General features: G+C 42.6%; 1 protein-coding gene across 1 annotated transcript in view; it reads left to right on the top strand.

The window, feature by feature from the left end:
* The window catches only part of sema5a (sema domain, seven thrombospondin repeats (type 1 and type 1-like), transmembrane domain (TM) and short cytoplasmic domain, (semaphorin) 5A), a 174,380-nt gene that overhangs the window by 112,428 nt on the left and 39,572 nt on the right, over positions 1-22,380 (top strand). The window contains exons 14-15 of the mRNA XM_034705796.1: positions 848-991; positions 7,191-7,338. Coding sequence (XP_034561687.1) covers positions 848-991; positions 7,191-7,338 — 292 coding nt within the window. The remainder of the gene's footprint in view (positions 1-847; positions 992-7,190; positions 7,339-22,380) is intronic.

The following is a 22,380-nucleotide window of genomic DNA, read 5'->3' as shown; positions in this document are numbered from 1 at the left end:
AGTCTGTATGTAAAAAAGGAACAATGTGACCGCTCTCTAAAAGTGATGCCAAAATATGTGGAGCTCCCTAAACTGGCTGGCTGTAGTGTAGTTCTTAAAGCCTGCCTCCTCCTGGTGAACAGATGGGACTAAATTCTAAAATCAAACACATATCAAATAAATATTTCTAAACAAGTTTAGTTGTATTTGTTTTTAATGCTATAAAACCTGATCGGGTCATTAAACTTCCTCAAACAGCGAGTGTCTGCTGTTAACCGACACGAGGAGCTGTTACTCTGCAGACTGTACCAGACTCTGTTAGCATCAAGCTTTTGTCTTCTCTTTTGTAGCACTAGTGAAGGTGGAGACATGTCATCCATCTTTATATGCAGTCTTTGGTTTCAGCACTAAGCTCATGCATTGCTGCTCTGCTAAAGTCAATCAGGGCAGCTAACAGGATCAGATCAGTGTGGATTTTTTTAAAGTGCTCATGAGGGCATTTCTGTATCGTGTTGCGGCCCAGCAATGTGTGTCCTGATGTTCTACGTCATGGGGGTTCTGCCTTTTATCTGCAAATGATGAAGGGTCGTCGTCATTAATAAAGAGAGCAGAATCTGGCAGATGAAAGACAAAAACATTCTCTTTGTCTCAAAGATATGTCTTCTGTGTTATTAAATGTTCTTAATTAGGATCATTTCAAGCCTCAAAATCTGCAATAGATGATGCTGTGGAGCTACATCTCAACATATTCCTGTTGTCACCTCCTGACAGCTGATATATTCCTGCTGTGACCTTGCTGTTATGCTCTGCAGCGCTCAGTCTGTGGCCTTTGAAGCTCACGTCGATGTTGCTCTGTGTATCTCCATAGAAACGGAGCATGGACCCCCTGGACTTCCTGGTCCCCCTGCAGCACCAGTTGTGGTATCGGCTTCCAGGTCCGCCAGCGCTCCTGCAGCAATCCGACCCCTCGCCACGGCGGCCGAGTGTGTGTAGGGCAGAACCGTGAGGAGAGGTATAACACACACACACACACACACACACACACACACTGGCATGAACAGACCAAAGCAAACACAGGCGGTTTGTGTGTGAGTGTCTTTCTGAACTTGTTTAAAAACCATGTTGCTCCATAACACGGGATTTGCACCAGATCTCGCTGTAATTTCTGAATCAAGGATTCTCCTCCTCCTCTCCTCATCCATTTTGTCTTTATGGTCCTCTGAAAACCTCTGACCTGTTGACTCCAGGCCTGGCTCCGCTCATCATGACCGTTTGTTGTTGTAGTTAAGTGAAATACGATCTGGTGATAACACAGTGTTTTATTCTGAAAATTAACCGGATATTTTCATTTTGTTTTGGAGCCTGACTTCCTGTCCCGCTCCATCTGCTCTGTTGAGATTGATGCGTCGTGCTCCGGCATCTGGCAAAAAAAGAAGCCTTGTGTATCGGATCCCCGAGGGCTCCGACCTGCCGGATCAGAGACGCAGTCGGAATGCAACGGAGCAGATCCAGTGGGAATTAACTAGGGATGGGTACCGAAATGGTACTTTTATAGGTACCGACCAAATTCCGTCGGTACTACTGAGTACTGATTCACGTAAAATCAAATGGTACCATGTTTCGGTACCTTAACGCATCCTTGTGACTGTGAGGGAGTGGAAGTGTAGGTGATTTTCCATACTTCCATCCTGTAATAAAGTTGAGACTGATCGGGTGGACGTCTCCGCTCACTGCTCTCTGCTCTCTGCATCTAACACTAACGGAGCCTGCAGCTGACTGGCGTGCGCACTCACCGCGAGGCAGAGCTGCTGGAAGATTAAGTTGAGACGGACTCTCTCGCTCCGACTACCTGCCCTGTTATAACCGTTCCTGTGTGCGTGAATGCCCAACAAGTAATTTGTGTGTCCTGTTATTATAAAGAGACGGAGAAGTGACTTTTTCCTCATCTGCAGGCGTTCACGTGTGTTCATTGATAAACTCCCGAAAGAGCAATTAGACGCCACGAGCACGTGTCAGCTAATATATCTAATCACCTATATAATCCTGTTTCTGTTCATTTCATGTTAAATGAAATAAGTAAGTTAAATTTAAAAATAATGCGATCTTTATTATTAAACAAATTAACATTCATTACCACATAAACACACAAAAGTACCGAAAATTGGTACCGTTGATTACCGGTACCGGTACGGTATCAGTTCAAATGTGAAAGGTACCCATCCCTAGAGTTAACACATTGACTAGAATAGAAACCTATCAGATCCTGTGCCATGAAGGATCAGAGAAGGACCGGACATGATCTGGTGGAATTTGGCCGTAAGGTTCAACCTGCAGAGGAGAAGAAGTTTGACTTTGACTCTCTTTCCTTTTTTTTCTTCACTTCTGTCCAACTTTGTGACAGCCAATTAAGGAATGAGTGGGGCAGGGGCCTGAGCTCGGGTAATTATCTGGCTTTCACACACAGGGAAAGTCTGCATTTTGAAGCTTTGGAGGCTTTGGCGTAGAATAATCGCCTTTTTAAAGATGTTTGTGCCGTTTCTAAGCAACCATCAAGGCCTGAGGGAAAAAAAATCAGTTTTTCAAGGAGACGTCTGTGAAGGTGCACAAAGAGACACACAAAGCAGCCCAGGTAGAAAAGGTCAACAGATGAGCGTTCTCAAAGTTTCCTCCATTTTTTTGTGGTTATCTCAAACTTTACTTCAGTCGCTGAATCAGAAAACGACTCAGAGGATGCCGTGACAGCTTCCACGCTGTTTAAAAACTAGACGACAGCAGCTGAATTACAATATTTCAACTCCAGCTATATAAAAAGAACAGCTTCATAATGAACCAGGCATTCTTCTTCTCTGTCCAGTGCTACCCAGCCAGGCACCGTGCTGATGTTTTTCATCTAACTCCTGCCGTTAACCAGCAGCGGAGGTAGAAAAAGTGCAAATAAATACAGTTCAGAGGCTACGGGGAGAAATAAATTGTTACGAAGCGTTGCCCCAGCAACCAAAGCAGCATTGCAATGGATGAGTAATTGGATATGGCCTTCAAGGATGAACCTTATATTGCATCCTTTTTTCCCCTCCTTTTTCTGCACTTTTTCATTTCCTCTACCCCCACCTTCCTTCCCGTTTCATAGTCACTGATTCTCCTGGTGGAGCCGTCCATCTTTTCTCAAGGACTGCTCAGCCTGATGTAAAAAATATGGAGTGACCAAGCAGCAACCTCCGGCCGAGAGACTTGAAGCCAATGCTGAAGTGTTAAAAACTGAGCGTCAACTTGAGGCTGGCTCCCGAAGTACCGGAAACCACATACACACCCATTCAAGGAAGTCCACCTTACAGCAGAAATAAACATGTTTACAGCCTGGTAGAAAAAATGAGTGTAGTCTGGATAGCTCATTTCACTCACGGGGAGCTAATTTTTCATAATGTGGCAATTTCAAAGATATTAAGATACGAGTTTTCCATTATGAGAGGCACAGCTGACTTGACTGACGTGCGGGAACACGAGTTCAACATTTCCAATATGGCTTCTGGCCTCAAAATAGCGCTTCAGAAACAGATGGGTGACGTCACGGATACTACATCCATCATTTATACATTCTATCGGAGTGACTGGCACAGCCCGGCTACTCACGAACCCTAAAGAAAAAAAATCTCTTCTTCTGGAGCTGAAGACTACAAGAGGCCAGCAGGAGTAGGCTTTCCTTTCCTCCACCCCCTCTCTCCCTCTCTCTCTGCTGTAATCTGCTTTGTTTCATCTCCTCTTCCCGCTCCGTTCAGCTATTTAAAACACCATAGGCCGGTTAGAGGCCAGCTGTGAGGGCTGGAAAAGCATCTTTGTGAGGTGGGAGTGAGAGGAGTTGGTGTGTATATGTGAAGCAGATGAATTATGCTGTGTCAGTCTGACTGAGGGAGAGAGAGATATGATGGGGGTGCAAGAAATTGTTTCTGTGTGTGTTCAGTGTGAGTAAACCCAGGTGTGTCAGGCATGTGTATCTCCAATGCTTGAAAAATAAGAGCGGGAAAAACTTTGCATCTGATGCCCAACCAGTGTGACGGTGTCCAAAAACTTCCACCGCATCTGTTGTTTGTAGTCGCCCATGTGTGAAATAGGTAAAGTCTTCTGTGCAGGCTTTAATCCACACAGCTTGAAAGGGGGCTGGCACTCTCTCACAGCTTTTGCTCAGTGAATGATTCTTTTAATGCAGCGAGGGCTTTTATTTTATGGGGCACAGGCCTCCTTTTAGAGGTGTCAGACGTCTGCAATAAGCCCCGCCACTCACTTTGTTCCTGGAGCACTCTGTTTGGATTAATGCACATTTATGTTCTGACATACATATGGTGTGAGCTCATATGTGCATAGGGCAGCATATTTACAAAAGGATTCAAATGAGGCTCTTTTCTCACCTCCTTTTCTGTGTCTTCTAGCCAGCAGGCCTCCCATTAGTTTGGCCCTGATTGTTTGCAGCAGGCAAAGCTTTTAAAGATCAAGCAAATGTTCTGAAACCGACTGAGCACTGCAGCGCTATGGGCTTAAATCTGGCTGGTTAATGCCTGCGTTTATGCACCTTCTGTTGGTATTTCCCTTAGCATACTGACATCGTCCACGCTGCTTACTCAGCCTTAAACAGGTAATTAGCTGCGTTTTACTCTCATCAGCTGCGTGTGATTTCAGAAGGAAGAGAAAAGGAGAAGATGGGGGGAAAGCCAGTGATGTTTCTTTAATGATTTAAGTGCATATGATGATGATTTGAAGCTTTAAATCAGCTGCATATTGCCTGAATATCTCCGTGTGAGTGTGTTTGGCTTTCACAAGATTGTATCCACAATCTTCCCGACTTCCCAACACTACTCCCCCTCGCTGAATCAACGCAGTACAAGCATGCAGATTAGAAAAAGTGGAAAAAAAGAACACTCAGCTCTCAGGATTTTAACAACCGGAGCATACAGAGTGAAGCTTTTATTTCACCCTGAACAAAAGCAGAGATTTTAAGGGGAGAGCACAATGGAAATATCTTGCCTGTGCCTCTAGAGGAAGCGAATAAAGTCAGAGCTTTTTTAGCAAAAGAAGACTCAATTTTCCTCTAAAGGCAGTCATATGCCAAAACACAACAAAACAGCAATCAAAACAATTTTATAGTATGCGACAAAGTTATAAAACAAATAATATGGCTCTAATAAGGCTGGCAATCGTCTGTCGTTATTGCATAATGAGGACTGCGTAATTAAGTATTTCAGACGCGGCAGTAATCCTGTCTTGTAAAATGATGTAATTAGAGATGATGCATGCATCTTTGTGGCCTTTTTAATAGCCTGTGTCAATGAATTATGCAAAATGCATATGCGCATTCATTTGTATTTGAGACGGACTTCTCTTAGATGTACTTTTATGCAACACTGGTCATTGCACCATGCACAGAAATGCACCTCCAGCCCATCTCTCGTGGCAGGATTCAGCGGCATGATTCTGGTTCACGGTGCACCATGTCCTCTGTGCTCCAAGGCCACATCAAAGACGAGTGTCGGGGTTGGTTAGATTTTGTTTCAATTGGAGTTTACACGCCTCCTCAGACAGACCTCTTTCTTGTGGTCTGAACTCTGTGTAGCTATTTCAGTTCAGTGGCAAGGTCTCAAAAGTGTGGTGACGCCTCCAGTGGCCTTCACATTTTAAAGTCAGAGCTCTGTCAGATAAAGTAGCTATTTAATTTTCCAGGGACGGCTCAAAAGACACTGTCAGACATGATATAGTGGTGTGTCGCCGACGTTAGTTAAACTTTATTGTCAAAATGCAAACAAACACATTATTCCGTTTTTCCGGAGGCTGCACTCTGTTTTCATTTTTGACACAAACAATGAATCAATGAGTCGTTGATGTGAAATGGATCGCTTGTGACAAATCCACCTCACTCCACAGTCGTCCTAAGCTCTGTGGGGTATTTTTGTCTTTCAGCGCATTGTTTTGATTTCAGGCCCGTAAACAAACACTAAAAAAACATTTACACCACCACCTCTGCAGAAAAACATGGCACACAAGCTCATTGACTCGCTGGTGGGCAGTGTGAGCATTTAGCCGTTTAAATGTTTCCTTTTGGAGTTGGCAGAGACAAGAGCAGCTAAAAAGAACAATCAATATCTGACCTATTTATGTCGATTCAAAAGAAGTCAAAGCTTTCAAAGATGATTATGTATCAATACAATTTGTCTCACTGATGCTGTAAATGAGTGTAGTGATCACATCATGCAGAGATACTTCTGCAAAGATTATTTTTTAAATGTTGTTCATGTTTTTTGTTAATTGCTGATATTTTGCAGTTAGTTTTAGATCTCTAATATAATTTTTGCTGGTTTTTCCTGTTTTTGATAATCCTGGTCAGAAACATTCTCATGGCCAAATTCCACCGGATCTGTGTCTGGTCTGTCTCCAATTTGTCACAGCCCCCGATCTGAAAGGTTTCTATTCTAGTCAATGTGTTAACTTCCACTGGATCCGTTCTGGCTGCGTCACTGATCCAGCAGGTCGGAATACAACGGATCATATACACAAGACTTCTATTTTTGCCGGATGCCGGAGCAGGACACATCAATCTCAACAGAGCAGATGGAGCAGGACAGGAAGTCAGGCACCAAAACAAAATGAAAACTGGTTAATTTTCAGAATAAAACACTCTGTGTTATCACCAGATTGTATTTCACTTAAATACAACAACAAACCGTCATGATGAGCGGAGTCAGGCCTGGAGTCAACAGGTCAGAGGTTTTCAGAGGACCAGAAAGACAACATGGATGAGGAGAGGAGGAGGAGAATCCTTGATTCAGTAATTACCACCAGTGGCATTTCCATTCTGAAAATGCCACCGGTGGGTGTTGATGGATGAGAGAGCACGGAGCGGATCAGAGAAGGACCAGGCACGGATCTGGTGGAAGTCCGATGTTACACTTTACGCCTCTATTTGGATTTTTTTAATGCACTTTGAAGTAAATGAATAGATTCAAGTATTTTCTAGCCTAACATCTGTCTTTACAATGTTTACACATATTCTGTTTCTAACTCTTGGTTGGCTAGGTGTTTACCAATACATCCATAGACGTTAAAATCTGCTCCATCAAAGTTATCTTGTGCCATAAACTATGTCATTCATCTTTAGATTTGTTGTTAGAAACTAAATAATGGTCTTCGGAGACTCATTAGACTTATTAAGTTTCTGCTCTTCTTCTCAGGTACTGTAACGAACACCTGCCCTGCCCTCCCCACGTCTACTGGTCGGCTTGGTCTGCATGGGAACGCTGCAATGTGCCTTGCGGCGGCGGCATCCAGGCACGACGCAGGACCTGTGAGAACGGCAACGACTGTCCCGGGTGTGGTCAGGTATGTCACGCAAACAATAACACGTCACTCTTGAATCCTCCCTAAACCCGTCTTCACCTCTGTGTGCTCATTGTTTAATAGCTCAGCCAGAGCTGCTCTGACACCACGATTGAGCCGCGGTGATGAAATTGGAACATCTAACACAACCAAATCCCCTGGCTATATTTATACAGTGGCAGCAGACATCAGATTTATTACCAAGACCTATTTAATACCACACACACACACACACACACACACACAGAGAGAGAGAGAGAGAGTAATCACCCCACATATGAATAGGCTTATTTTCTGCAACAAAAGCTTTCTCTAAAGCATGGATGATGCAAGGATGTGTTGAAATATGAGCGCTCTTCTTGTTGACAGAATTATGTGATGTTCGTGATATTTCTGGTATACACATACACACACACACACACACACACACACACACACACACACACACACACACACACACACACACACACACACACACACACACACAAACAAACACACATACTGAGCGTCTTGGTAGAAATAAGAGAACGAATATGATAGCTGTAGCCTCTCGTGTCCCTCTTGTACATGGATTAAAGAATGTGGGTTAGGGTCTTGTGGATGCACAGGATCCTCAAAGGTTTATTTGTTTGTTGGGTTTTCTTTGCAATAAATAAAATAATAAAACATACTGAACAGTTCAAGAAAAAGCCTCTCAAGTATTATATAAAAGTCTGGTCTTGGTTTAGAGTTTGGAATAATGCACAGGATTACAAACGCACTGGTATATTTTAGTCCTTTGAGTTTGCAGCACAGAGAGAATTAGTCGGATTGATGCTTGTTTATTTGTTTAAAAATATAGATAACTCTGTTGCAAATAAACACAGAGTATATGATAAATAATTGGACACAGGCATTCACTGTGTGAAATTAAAAAGGACTGTTGGATAAAATAAGAAAACAGCCAAACGTTTGAAAAAATGAAGCGAGCAAAATCGCATTTGGCTGAAAAACAGCACATCCCACAGGTTGTGTAACGGCCCGCTGTGAAGCTAAGTAACACACTGCCAGCATTATGAAACATCCCACACAAGACCTTGCAACCTGAAGAGCATATATCTGATAATTACCCATGACACATTAGTCGCTGCAGAACACACAAATGAAAAGACTGACCTCCCATTAAGAAGCAATTTAGCATTCACATCATATTATCTGCAGCTACGTGTAACTACCCACTCTCTCTCTCTCCCTCACACGTGCACACGCTCACATCAGATGGCAGCTGTCTTATTTCTGTCATTGCGCAGCGACCATTATCCTCGCTGAAGCATCCTGGGAATGCAGCGGCATTCCTACAGGAGCTCAGTTAAGAGAAGAAGAAGACTGACGGCGAGCGCCAGGGAATCTGAGTCACATCGTCATCAGCGTTTCCAAGAGGGAGACTCTGTCTGTGACTGTCTGTGGGTGTTTTTTTTTATGTCTGGAGCAAAGAGCCGGGCTCACTGAGGAGCAGATGTGAGGCAAGTTTGTTGTGTTGTCGGGAGGAGGGGGAAGTTTTGTAGAGACGACGGCAAAGGAAGTGAAAAGCAGAGAGAGCTGAGATGGATCAGAGGGAAAGGTCAAAGGAGCAGCGTGTTCAAACCTCTCTCTCTCTTTGTTTGTTTTACCCGTTGACAGTGTGTATAGAGATGGACAACAAGTCCTCACCTCCTGCTGGGCAATTGTGAGGACCAAATACCCCCTGATGGTTGCTTACTGGTGAAGTTTGAGGAGGAAGAGTCTGCTTAGATCAGCTGATAGAGACGTGGTATTGATGCCCCGCCCCTTCTACTTACAAAACATCAAACTTACCGCTGCAAGAGCTGTTCCTGTGTTAGATATTGCGTTGGAACAGAGAGAGAGGAGATACGAACTTTCGCAAGTTGACAGTATAAACCTGATAAGTAAGACAATAAAGTCTCTGTGGGTTCCATTGAACAAAGACTTAGTTTGATGCTCTAAAAATCCCTTTCTTGTAATTTTCCTCCAACCTCCAGGAACACTCGATAATAAGTTAAACCGTTTACTTCTACAAAAATAAAACAGGTACAGAAAGGTGTCTCTGCATGCATTACTGCCACCACGTTAATTCAAACACTACTCCTCTCTGGAGTTCAAAGCACCGTAACCAGGGGGCGGGGTTACAGAAAGCAGTGACATTCTATATGTAAAAAACCCAAATATATTTTAAATATTATAAATCACTAAATAGAATATTTAGAGATTACAATTACAGCATAATTAGCTTTCACTTTTACCTTTAAATATTTCCCTGAATCCTTATCAAATTAATGTAAATACTTATTTCGCACATGAACTCAAATTATTACAACATCATGAATTGCATTTAGGCTCTCAGTCCCAGTGAGGTCATTACCCAAGAGACAGGTTTGGTCTAGATTAGGGACGAGCATTTTAAGTAAAACTATGACTTGTTGGTCATTGAGGACTAGAGAGAGAGAGAGAGAGAGAGACAGAGACAGAGAGACAGAGACAGAGAGAGAGGACAGAGACAGAGAAACAGTGACAGAGACAGAGAGAGAGATCCATCATCTGCTAGCAAGATAAATGTACGGTTATTATCTCGATATGTTCATTTTACCACAGCACAGTTTGCATTCTTTAAAGAAGTTCCTCACAGAGGTCTCTGTAATTTCCTCCAGTTCTGACCTCACAGCGCCCCACCCATTGTACCAGCAACTTATGCTTTCTTCTTCTGTTCTTATTTAATGGCAACTGCTGAACAGCTTTCAGTTGTGCTGCAGCCACCGTCTGGCAGGTGTACCTCATTACAAGCAGATGCCAGTAAAAACAGGTGAAGATGAGATCAAAGTCACATCGACTGTTTGTGTGTAGAGTTGTCATGATACAATAATTTTGAATATCCATACAGCACCAGTAAAGTCAAACAATACTGATGCCTGTTTCAATATCGAGGCAACAAAAATGAAGTCCTGGGAAATTGAGTTATTTTCTATTTTTCATTTCCACACAGTGCTCAGTGCTGAGGCTGAAAAGTCCCTGAACACAGACTAACGTGTGCTGTGCTGAGAAGCTCTACAGGTTAAGACTGATAGATGGCATCGCTGTCTCTCTCCTCTGCTCTCAGTCTGTCTGCAAAAGACAAAGACGTTATGTGTACATTGTAACGAAAGGCTAAATGAACTCAAAAAAACATCAGTGTTTGTCGACCTGTGAATGAGAAGAGTTAGCGGAGTGAACGCTGTGACAGAGGAAGGAGGAAGAGCATAACAGATGTTTAAAAATCATCAAAGTAACGGCTTGTTCATCTGTCGGTCCATTTTGTTTTTATTTACATTGCTATCTATCTTGACTGTCTGGACGTCTATCAACGACTGCTGCTCGCCCTCTCTCCCTCACTTTTGTTCGCAGTAGCTTTTGGTTAAAAAAAGGTCTGTAAAACTGTGTTTTTCGTAAGGATAGGTTCTATTCAGTGCTGTCAGATGTGACGATAATACCACTTAGGTGTGCATGCCCTCTTTTACAGAACATGATATTAGCTGTCAATAAAAGATAGGCCAGAGTTCTAAGAGGGATGGTGATGGTCGCATGCACACAGTCACAAGCACAGAAGAAAAATGTTTTCTTTCTTTTCTTTTGCTGCAAGAACAAATTGCATTAATATTTGACAGTTTGTGACAAACATGACACAAACCAGAAATATATATGCAGACAAGAGGAAAAAAAGAAAAAAAAGAAAAAAAAGATGTGACAATAATAGACTGTGTCTTTTAAAGCAGGTGGTATTGAAAAGAACAGAAAGCTAAAGGATAGTGCAACCTGATGTGATAAAAGCCACCCGGTGTCAGATGATGCAAAAGGAGGTAAATAAACCTGCTTGTATCTGCACATTGTTGTCTGTCCTTTTGAGGGCAAAATCTCTTGAAACTTGTTGCACCCTTTTTCTTTTTATATCATCAAATAACTTGCACAAACTTAACTTTTAAAAAGAATGAATACTTTGAAATTAATAAGCCTGATAAGAAGTGACTAGAATGATAAAAGTTTGAGAAAAACTTAACTGAGGTGTGTTTTGATTGTAAAGTTTGACCCATGTCCCATCTGTTGACATGGAGGAGGAAAGTCAAGGGAGCTCTAGATGTTTTGGCTACACTTTTGAGGAGCTGCCATGTCGTCCATCTTTTCCTATAGTATGGTTTCATCTACTTTCCACTCATAGACTTAACTTTCGTCCCTTTTGTTTTGTTTTCTCGTCAAACATCAGTAAATATCTCTGTACATTCCAGCATGGACTTAATTGAGGCCGCATCAGCCATCAGAGTTTTAATTATCGCAGATTTCACAGACACCTTCTTTTCCAAAAGAGGGGTTTTCATTTGTACAGCTTGGCTAGCTTGAATCTTAGCTGCGTATTTACTCTGATCACAGAAACAATTACTGCCTTTCATTTACAACTCAAATAATGGCACAGCTGTTAATGTAATGCAACAACCGCTTCAACGGGCTTCTAGCTCCTAAAAAGTAAAAGCTCAAGTGATCAAGGCAGGAAACAGTTATGCTGTGCACCTTAAAATAAAGTGAGTGATATAAATTTGTATGCAGCACTTGAAGATCAAGGATGATGGGAATGCGTTCATTTAATTTCATCAAACCCCCCTCTCAAAAATAGTGTGATTGAGTTTTTTATGTGCCATCTGCCTGTGTTCTCTTCCCCCGGACAGATCTGCGCTTTAATTAAACAGAAGGAGACCACACACACATTATCACACACACACGGTGCAGCTTCTGTCATCACAGCTACTTTTTTGTACACTAGACTCCCTGCTGAGAGCTGAAAAGATGAACACAGAGTTTGTCTTAGACGTGGGTGCGTGAATATCTGTGTGTGTGTGTATTCATGTTTGGCTGTCAGGATTGATATCCCAGCAGCCACCTGCGGTCAGCTTCAGGCATTTGCCAGACATTAATCGACAGCTATGAGCTAACATCTGCTTGGTGTTTCACAGAGAAATCAAGCACAGACTTACCAAGGAGTGTAAACTTTTTGCAACATATTCTGAAGAGTCCACAAAGCTGCACTGAAGTCGGTGATAGCGGTCTCAGGTCAACGCCTCTAACACGCTGTAAGAGTGAATCGCTGAGCAAAACATCGATTCAATTTTGTGTTACTTTCTTGTGATTCTTTATTGATCCCTGGAGCAAAATTTTCCAAGCTTATACCCTCACCGCGGGGAGCTAACAGCAGTTAGATACAGAAAAGTTCAAATGAAGCGAGCAAGGATTCAGGTCAAGGACGCTTCAGTTTAAACAAAAGAGCCTCCACTTAATATGCCACCCCTGAAAACTGAACGTTGCCACACGCTTGAATGAAAAAGCTAACTTTGCAGGTGCTCTATTTTCATCCAACCTGCCCTGATGTTGCCCTGCATGTCATTGCCTTAAGCCTGAGCAGTCTTATCATGAAGGTATTTAGTCCTGAGGTGCTCTGGGCCTCATTTTGCTGATGCAAAAGGCCACACGACTGCAGCTTCATCAGTCTGAGCCCTCACTGTGCCTCTCCTTCCACCGTATCTGCATTACAGGTTTGAACCCCCTAGAGGAGCTGGCAGAAAAATCTGAGCAGGGAACAAATAAGCTGTTGGCTGTGGTGGCATAGTGGTGATGCTGCATGTGGGTGCAGTATTTAACCCCCTCCTCTCCTGACTGAGAATTTGAGCTCCATCAGCCAATCTTAAATAAAGTGGATGAAAACTTTTTTCTAACAAAGCAGCATAACCTTCATTAAAGGTCAGCTTCTCTGAAAAAGATGTTATTAAAATACAAAAGTACCAGAAGGTATATTGTAGAAAAGCTTCTATGAAAATAAATCACTTTTTTATCCCTTCTGATGCAGTTCATGCACCACATCTGAACCCACATACTGTTTTTCAAGGCTGAGGATTTAATTCCAGGTTGATTAGGAGGAATAATTGCACATGAGCATAAAAGAGAGGGAAAAAAAATTGCTTTATTCTGCTATTGATACTGGCATATTTATCTTCTATGAAAACTGACGTTTTTTTTACCTTAAGGAGCAGAAAGAAGCAAGAAAAACCTCCTCAGACTGGTACAACGTATATAATGTACCTGAGGAAACAGTCTTTGTTTGACCTCTTCAATTTCTGCTCCTCACATATTTGTCTGAGTATGAGTCTCTTTATGCTCAGGAAACAACTCTCTATGAAATGAATCCCTTAGCAAAAAAAGATGAAGGAAGGGCTGCTGCAGACACAGCACACGTTGAACGAATACTTTGGCGGCATCTTAGGGGGGGGTTCCAGACTTTTTGACCGGGGAGGATGATTGGGGTTTACAGTATGTAGAGACACACATGTCCAGAAAGCATTTATCACTTCTGTGTTAAAATTTCTTAACACACTTCTTTAATTGAATGCTTTAATAAATAATGATCATACTTGTCATATTATAATTTATTTCTTAACTGTTAAAAGTAAGAAGGTGCAGCGAGACATGTCAATTCTTCAGAGCTGGATTCTTTAAGGTCCAAAGGTCACCATTCAAAACACTACAGAAGGAAAATGTGCTACATTCAAATGCAAAGAAAGCTACTAGAAGATTGTCGCAATTAAGCGGCAACCTCCGGTCTTAAAATATGAAGCCCATGCAGATGTGTTCAAAACTGCAGTTCATCGAGCGTCCACTTGAAATTGGCTGCACAAACACATGAAACCACATATACACACATTCAAAGAAGACCATCTTCACAGCAGAAATAAACATGTTTACAGCCTGGTTCAAAAAACAGTTTAGGTCTGAAGAGCTCATTCCTCTATCAGCGAAACTACTTACTTGTATGCAGGATGAAAACAGCAAAGAGATACATCTGTTTCATCCACAGGGGGCACCAAAGTGGTCACACCTAAAGTTCCTCACAGGAGCTTTAAATCTTCTTTCCTTCAACAAAAAAACTGAACTCTCTTTAAACTTTATCTCACTTGGATCTGCCCTCTGAAAGCAGCTCTGAAACCAGATGAAAAAGCAATGAGACAAAGCACCAAATCAAAACAAAGATTATCTTAAGACTCTTCACAATAAAGAGGGCAGCTCTAGATCGCAGTCTTTTCCACTGAGGGCATTTTTAATGATGTTTAATATGTTTTTATCTCTGTTTCCAGCTGTAAGACAGTAACCTTTGAAACACAATCTCCCACAACCTGCTGGCTAAGACAATACTACACTGTGTGTAAGCTGCAGATATGACACTAAAAGGAATCACTCCATGGCATATCAGCATGCATTTACTGCCTGCATGTGTAACCGCAGCTATAAGAGCTCCGAAATGACATGCCACTGATAATGGAAGTACGCTCGCTCAAAATTGCCTTGCATAACTGAGCATCTGACTCAATCATCCTGCTGATATTATTCACAGTAGCAGCGACGATGCTTAAATGTCTTCAGGCATGCTAGTGACACGTAGACTCTATATGTGGCGCATATCCCCGGGTATCGGCTACTGTATCTGTGGGAAACACTCAAGGAACATCTTCAGCTTCAACTTCAATATCCTCCGGCTGCGATATATTTACGCCTCCATTCAGGTACAGACAAGAGGCGTAGTGAATAATGTGTGTGTCATAAACAGCAACCAGCACATCAATGTGGATGTTAACCTGCAAGGATGACAGAAGGCTGGTGAGTCTGGCTCTGTGGGTAACCACACTCAGCAAACCAATTAGATGTTCAGCCGTGTTAAATACATTGTACTGAGATTTTTTTGTCTTAAAGCTGGGGTTGGTAGTCAGATTTAGATTTTAAAAAAGCACAAAAGCCGCTATCTACAGCCGGAGTTAACCTGGGAAAACACCAACCCATCCCCGTCATTGGGTCCAATTATATGAAACCAATCAAATCCCGTCCTGCCATTCTGCCCGCCTCCTGCACGTACATTTCCCTGGCGTGCACTCCCCGTCCACTGCCTCCGCTTCCCCTGACTCTACTGACTGCCCATCTCGCTCGACCTTGGGCCTGTCCCCTCTGACCCAATGAGGTGCTTTGCTCAGGACTGTAGTCCGGATCAGAGTCTAAAGAGCTCTCACAACGGGGTCTCTGACAAGCGGATACTAAGTCCATTTATTATACAGTCTATGGTTTAGACCAGGGGTTCCCAAACTTTTCGGCCCTCGACCCCCAAAATATAGGTGCCAAAGACTTGTGACCCCCACTGTCCCTTGAAATGATTAAATGTAGCTGCATACCTAATTTAGCTAGTCTGCAGAAAAGTAGCCACCTACATGCACATATGGATGTGTTTCCTGTGATGTTTTGAATTAACCACTGCTGCTGATGCTTTAGTTAAGTAACTGTAAAATAACCCTAACTCTAACCGTAACCTTAGGAGTAATCTGAAGAAAGGCAGAAAAGTAATGAAAAATATGTATTTGGAAGGTTTTATTTCTAAATGAATTACTTTAAAAAATATATATTTAACAGTAATGGCAATGTGCGAAATTTTAGATTACTTAAAGAAAAAAAAATCTTGCGAAACCCCAGGGGATCCCGACCCTCAGTTTGGGAACCCCTGGTTTAGACCAGTCACTTAGTTGGAAATTAAATTCCTGTTTCAATGAGTTGAAAATTAGTATCTTAACAGAGTAGCAGCATGATATGTGAGGTCATATATTAAATGTCCAAAACATGCACATCTCAACTTAATTTTCAAATTATTTGTTGTGGCAGTTCTCGCCTTTATTAAATAGGACAGCCGAAGACAGACAGGAAATGTGGGGATTAGAGAGTGCGGGTTGACATGTAGGAAAGGGTTGTGGCTGGGAGACCAATCAGTGATGAGGACTGAAGCCTCTGTACATGGGACGCATGCTTTAACAGCTGAGCCAAACCAGCGCCCTGTGTTCTCTAAGATTTGCATATTTCAGAACAGATGAAGCAGAGCTAAATGTATCAGAGAGAAATTTTAAACGATCAAGCTGAGATTCAAGTTCTTCATCTCGACTGTAAGTGGCGTTCTGGTATTCTCTTTTAATTTCTAGCATTAGATGAAAGACGGCTTGCTTCCGAGATGTGCGGTCTACAAGCGGATATCACTCACTGTGGTGTTTTCCACTTTATACAGTAGAGTACATCAAATATCCCTCACATCCCAGGATCAAAAAGAGGGTTTCTTCTCAGCTGACTCTTCCTTTAAAAGTTAGATAAGTTAAATATGGGCCATGCCGAGCTGACGATGCGCAGAGCTGCTTAATGACACTGAGAGTTGTTCTACTTACCTGCCAGAAATTCACTTGTGCAGCCAGGCTGTGAAATGAAAGTTAAGTACTCAGTGTAGTGTGGGCAGACTGATGTGTGGATGCATTTGTGTTTTTTCTTGTGTTGTTCAGTGTTAGTCATTGTGTATGTATGTGTGTGTGTGTGTGTGTGTGTGTGTGTGTGTGTGTGTGTGTGTGTGTGTGTGTGTGTGTGTGTGTGTGTGTGTGTGTGTGTGTGTGTGTGTGTGCGTGTGTGCATGCGTGTGTGTGTGTGTGTGTGTGTGTGCGTGTGTGCACTGGTGTGTAGCTGGGAGACCTGCTCCTGGCCGACTTCATTACAGAGTCAGACTGGTTAGGAGGAACAGAGAGAGAGAGAGAGAGAGAGAGAGAGAGAGAGAGAGAGAGAGAGAGAGAGAGAGAGAGAGGGGAGTCAGTGTTTGACAAAGTGTGTTTTGGTCGGCGCTGCTAATTGAACTGATGTGTCATGGAGGCTTGAGGAACATTAGGGCTGCCGTCTCTGTGGACGCGACCACAATAGATAAAGTTGTCAGCAGAGGAGAGGATAAGTCGCTCTCACATCTGGACCGAACACTTAAACTTCAGGGTGCTGGTCTGTATTCTTAGGCTCCACTTTCCTCGCTTCCTTTCCCTCACACACCCTCACAGCTTTCCCAGCCCAATAAGAAGTGTAATGAGCGTAATGATGGTAGGAGGCTGGAGAGGCACGACTCCTTATTATTCACCTCCCACAGCTGGTCACACACCACAGAGAGCCTTTTGTACCTACACACTAACACACACACACACACACACAGGAGCAAAGACAAACTTTGTTTCTCACCTCTACTCTACATTCATACATTCTGAAATAAAAATACAGAGTGATGCTGAGGGCTCACACTCCCGCAGCACTCACAATCTTCTTCCTTTTTTTGCCCTTCTTCCGCCTCAGCCAGTATCCCCTCCACACCTGAAAAATGAGCAGAAAGGTCTGCGGATGGAGACCAAATGAGATAGGAGCTGCCTGAATCCAAAACTCAGCCATGCATAAAGTTATAAGCATGCACGCGCACATACACACACACACACACACACACACACACAAATATCAGTGCCGGTATGCCTGCCTAAAGTCAAACTTCCTCTCTGTGGTTATCTTGACACATGCATGCACAAAATCAGCCGGACCACCATCACTGCCTCCATACTGACCAGCCAGCCGGCCCTGCAGCTTGTTTGTATGAGGCAGTAAAGATGCTATCAGGGTCCCCCCCCCCCCCCAGCTCTCCTGAAGCTCCATCCAGAACCACATTACCCCGCTGCCTGTCTCCAAGCAGCTGCCTGTTAAAGGTGTTGCGCTGCATAAAATCGCTGCTCTCCATTTGCCCATAGTGCATATCACTGCTCCTGCCTAGGGGCTGCTGTAGATATGAGTCGAAATCAGCAAACTAATTGAATCCAATTTTGTGTTCCACATGCCACTAGTCACATTCCACTGCTTTCTGCCATGTTTTCACTTTCGGTTAATTTCTCCAAAATTGAGATGTTAGCGAGGCTGAGTGAGAGGCGCTGAAAGCATTTCCCCTTTTGTGTTCTTGTTTTTGTTATTGCATTGTTTTATTATCTCACTATGTCAACTGGAAAGAAAGTGATGAAACATTTAAATAGCTCACTTTGATCAGTGTCGTTAGCAGAAATGTGAATCAAAGTTTAATTAAAACAGAACTGCTGCCTCCTTTTGTTCGTAAGAACATTTACATGGCACACGTGTAATATATGCCTACGCTGACCTATTCGCTGCTGAGGCTCTGTGAATGTCTCTGAATGTCATCTGAATAGAGTTATTTCTTTCTTTACTGTGTGCATGCGTGTGTGTGTGTGTGTGCGTGCGTGTGTGTGTGTGTGTGTGTGTGTGTGTGTGTGTGTGTGTGTGTGTGTGTGTGTGTGTGTGTGTTGAGGTTAAGATTTTTATGGACACAGCTATACTGATATTTATTTCGCACACTCAGGTCCATTTCTAATACATAATTCAAAACACTGTGAAAAAATGCCACTTTTAAAGCAGGGAGCTGTTCTGGATATTATGCCAGATGATGCCAGGAAATACAATGAACTGCCCCCTGTCCTTAAATGTCTGTTACTGGATGCAGGAGTCAGCAGGGCTCATATCATGGACCCAGGAACCAGTGATTTACATTTCCACACCTCCTGTGTTGATAAATGAAGCCACAGCGGCAGTGCCAAAAGCTGCAGTTCTTGGAGTCTCCATCTAAGGCTGGTTACAAAAGCCAAGGAAACCCTTTCACTGTTCATGTTAAATGCATAATTATCTGTGCATGTTTCCAGCCTGGTACATAAACATGGTGCTTTAAGAGAAGAAAATCAGAGCTGGTATTCATTTTATTGACTTTTTGCCATATGTGTCGAGCAGCCAGTCTCAGAAAATCATTACATTTATGATCTACATTTCTACAGTTCATAGAAAATACCAGATGATGGAGCTGATTTTCAAAACATACATTTACTGAAAACCTTCTTCAGTGTGTCACACAGACAAAGAACCTCTGCCTCCCTGCAACACCATGCTCCTGTCCAGTTTTCCATCAGGCTATCTAAACTGTATACAGGTGTGTGTCCACTTCCATCACCTAGAGACAGACACAGACCAGAGTGTGTTTAAGGAGCTATTATGAATCGCTAAGAGAAAGTGTAATATGGAGAAAAAGGGTAGTGGCACTAAAGGGTTACATTTAGAAGTTGCAGTACTTGGACGTACTAGAGTGCCCCAACCATCTTAAAGCTCTGGTTTTGGTCTTTCTTTGCTGAATAAATACAGGCGTACGATACAGGGGAGTAAAATTACATCAGATCCAAGGGCCCATCGCTGAAAAGAGCCCAGAAATATCAGAACCCTTTTTTTTTACCAGGGACCAAAGTCCCTGGTGGCGTCTCTGCTGGAAGTTAGTTGAAGCCAGCATCCCAACACATCGACAGCCTTCTCCCTGCTTCATAATGTCTCTTCAGAAACCATGAGTGAAGTCAGTGACTCGACATCCATGTTTAAAAGCACACCCTTCAGAGCGATAATGGACACAGTTACTATACCATCATGGTGTTTCATCACATTCCCAGGGTCCCAGTTCATCAGTTGCAGCTCCAGCACTTCTCATGAGGGGGTTTTTGGCAGTTGTGGTCAGGTGTGCATTCACTTTTCCTCTGTAGTTGCGTTTTTTTCTACCAGCTTCCCGTCCCTTTCAAACACCAATGTTCAAATCAAACTATGATCCTTTATTTTGTAGCACAATTCACCAGAATTTCAAGGTCCAAACCGAAGTCTCACTTCATGATGATAGTGTGGATTGCCTCCAGATACATTCAGCATCCTTTAGTGCACTGTTACAGAATAAATCTGGTTTTCACATTGACCTCAGATCTTTGTTTTTGTCGACAGGGCTTCACTAAATACTTTACAATTTTCAAATCAATCAAAACCGAAATCTCAGATATTTTATTAAATTGCACAAGATACTACATTTTGCGGATGCAGTTTGATTTAACAGCAGATCCAAAGAGAAGAGACAAAGCATGTTCTGCTTTTGACCCCTTTGAATGAATCGTCACAAATTCTGTCCTGGACATGGTTGTGAATTTTTGATTAACCCAACCAAGTTACCCTTTTCATTTTTTTTCCACACTTTATAAAAAAACACAACAACATAAATACTTGCATGTAATGGACTTAATAACTCTCATGGATGTCATCATACTTGATGTGACTCCAGCTTGTTTAATCATTCTGCTGCTGACCGACTTTTGTTGTCATGATGACGGGAATTCAACTTCAGGATGAAACAAAATTGAAATGAAATTGAAAAATGAAATTGAAAGGACACTAAACCTTTAATTAATTAACCAGTCTTTATTTCTATAACACCAAAAGTGTTATGTCAGGGCACTTTTCAAAACCGAGCAGGTCCAGACTTTACTCTTTGTTATTATTTACAAAGACCGAACATCAAGTTTGGATAAGAATCAATCTTGTCTCATCTTAATCCACCATGAGCAGAGCACTGTGCAGCATTTATGAAGGAACAGTGACGAAGACAAGCATCCTTTAACAGGCAGAAACCTCCAGCAGAACCAGACTCATGTTCGACACACATCTGCTGAGACCGTGTTGGGGTTGGAAAGTAACAACAGCTCACACAGACTGATGGCTACAGTGCCAATAATAATGAATAATGTTCATGTGACAATAACAGGAACAGCAAACATGATGATACACTGATTTAGATAAACAAGTTAAAGTCGGCAGGTGTAGTATTAGCATTTATAATAACGGTGGTGATAATGGATGTTGGAATGCTAATATCGACTATAGCAGTTGGAGTGAAGCAGCTCTAAGTTTAGGATAAGCATACAACAGTAACAATAAAGATTAAGACTGATTTTATTAGTCCTAGTATTTGGAGGCATGTCCACAACAGCAGACCAGAAAGATCTAAAGTTAGTGACATGCAGACAAATAGTGAACAGAAGACAGGAGTTCAGTGTGCCAGTTCCCTTACAATCTAAGCCTATAGCAGCATAACTAAAAGCTGGTCCAAGCCTGAGTCAGCTCTAACTATAAGCTTTATCCAAAAGGAAAGTTTGAAGCCTACTCTTAAAAGTAGAGAGGGTGAAATCATGTACCCTGATTGGTAGATGATTCCAAAGGAGAGGTGCCTAGTATGGGCTCTGCCTCCCATACTACTTTAATACCTCTCTTTGACCAACGCGAACCAACACAGCCCGTGGAAGAGGCACATCATGACGTCAGATTAACGATGGCGGACAACGGCAGCTTGTCTCCTCGGCTGACCACTGCTTTGCCTTGGAATCCATTAGTCTTTTTTATTTTTTCGCTGCAGGAAAATGGCGGAAACCGGTTTGGTTTGTGTATTGATCACGGCAACCCAGCACCCCACCCCTCGTCCCTGACTTAAGCGGTTCACGGTTTTACACCAGCAAAGAGTTGGAGCCACTCTGGAACCGGTTTTCCTGGCCAGGAACCGGTTCACTCACAGTCGAAACACGAAAAAACAGTTTTCAATTGAGCGCCTGCTTCGAACCATATAAGATAAGTGGTGGCTTCGAAGGGGTCAAACACACACCAACACAAATACTCTTGAAACCTGTTGGTGTTCTTTGAAAATATTCATATGAAGTTTCAGGGATCGTAATACGAGGGCACGAAGGAAACCACAAAGCTCTTATGTTTATTCAGTCAATGGGGGCATCTTAGTTACACACACACACACACACACACAAACACACACACACACACACACACACACACACACACACACACACACACACTGACCACCTTCCTGTAAGCTGCGTACACTTAAGCAGCAGTTGATGTGGATGCCTTTAGAGACCTTGAATGAGGTTTAGCTTTAAACCCAGTAATTATCTCCTTAGCCCTGTGCATCGACACTAATCCTATGAGAGTACAGAAAAACGCTTACCAGACAAGCCTCATTAAATATTTACTGTGTTTGGCCACCATCAACAACTCACACACAGCAAACAGCCGCAGATCGTTTGCCTCTTTCCCCACCGTTCGTGCCATGTGTTGCTCCTGTGTCTCTGTGGGCGGTGGCGAGATGCTGAGATTTACTTTTTTCCTTTTTTTTTTGTCACTTCCGCTCTGTTATTGGCTGATAATCACATATAGTGGGCCGTCCTGTGATGCGTGAGGATGTTAAATATTAATGTCTGGAGATGATTACTG

The sequence above is a fragment of the Notolabrus celidotus genome, chromosome 17 (genome assembly GCF_009762535.1).
Source record: "Notolabrus celidotus isolate fNotCel1 chromosome 17, fNotCel1.pri, whole genome shotgun sequence".
Classification (NCBI taxonomy): Eukaryota; Metazoa; Chordata; class Actinopteri; order Labriformes; family Labridae; genus Notolabrus; species Notolabrus celidotus.
The sequence above is the reverse complement of the archived record's forward strand: the minus strand, read 5'-3'. Positions and strand labels throughout refer to the sequence as shown.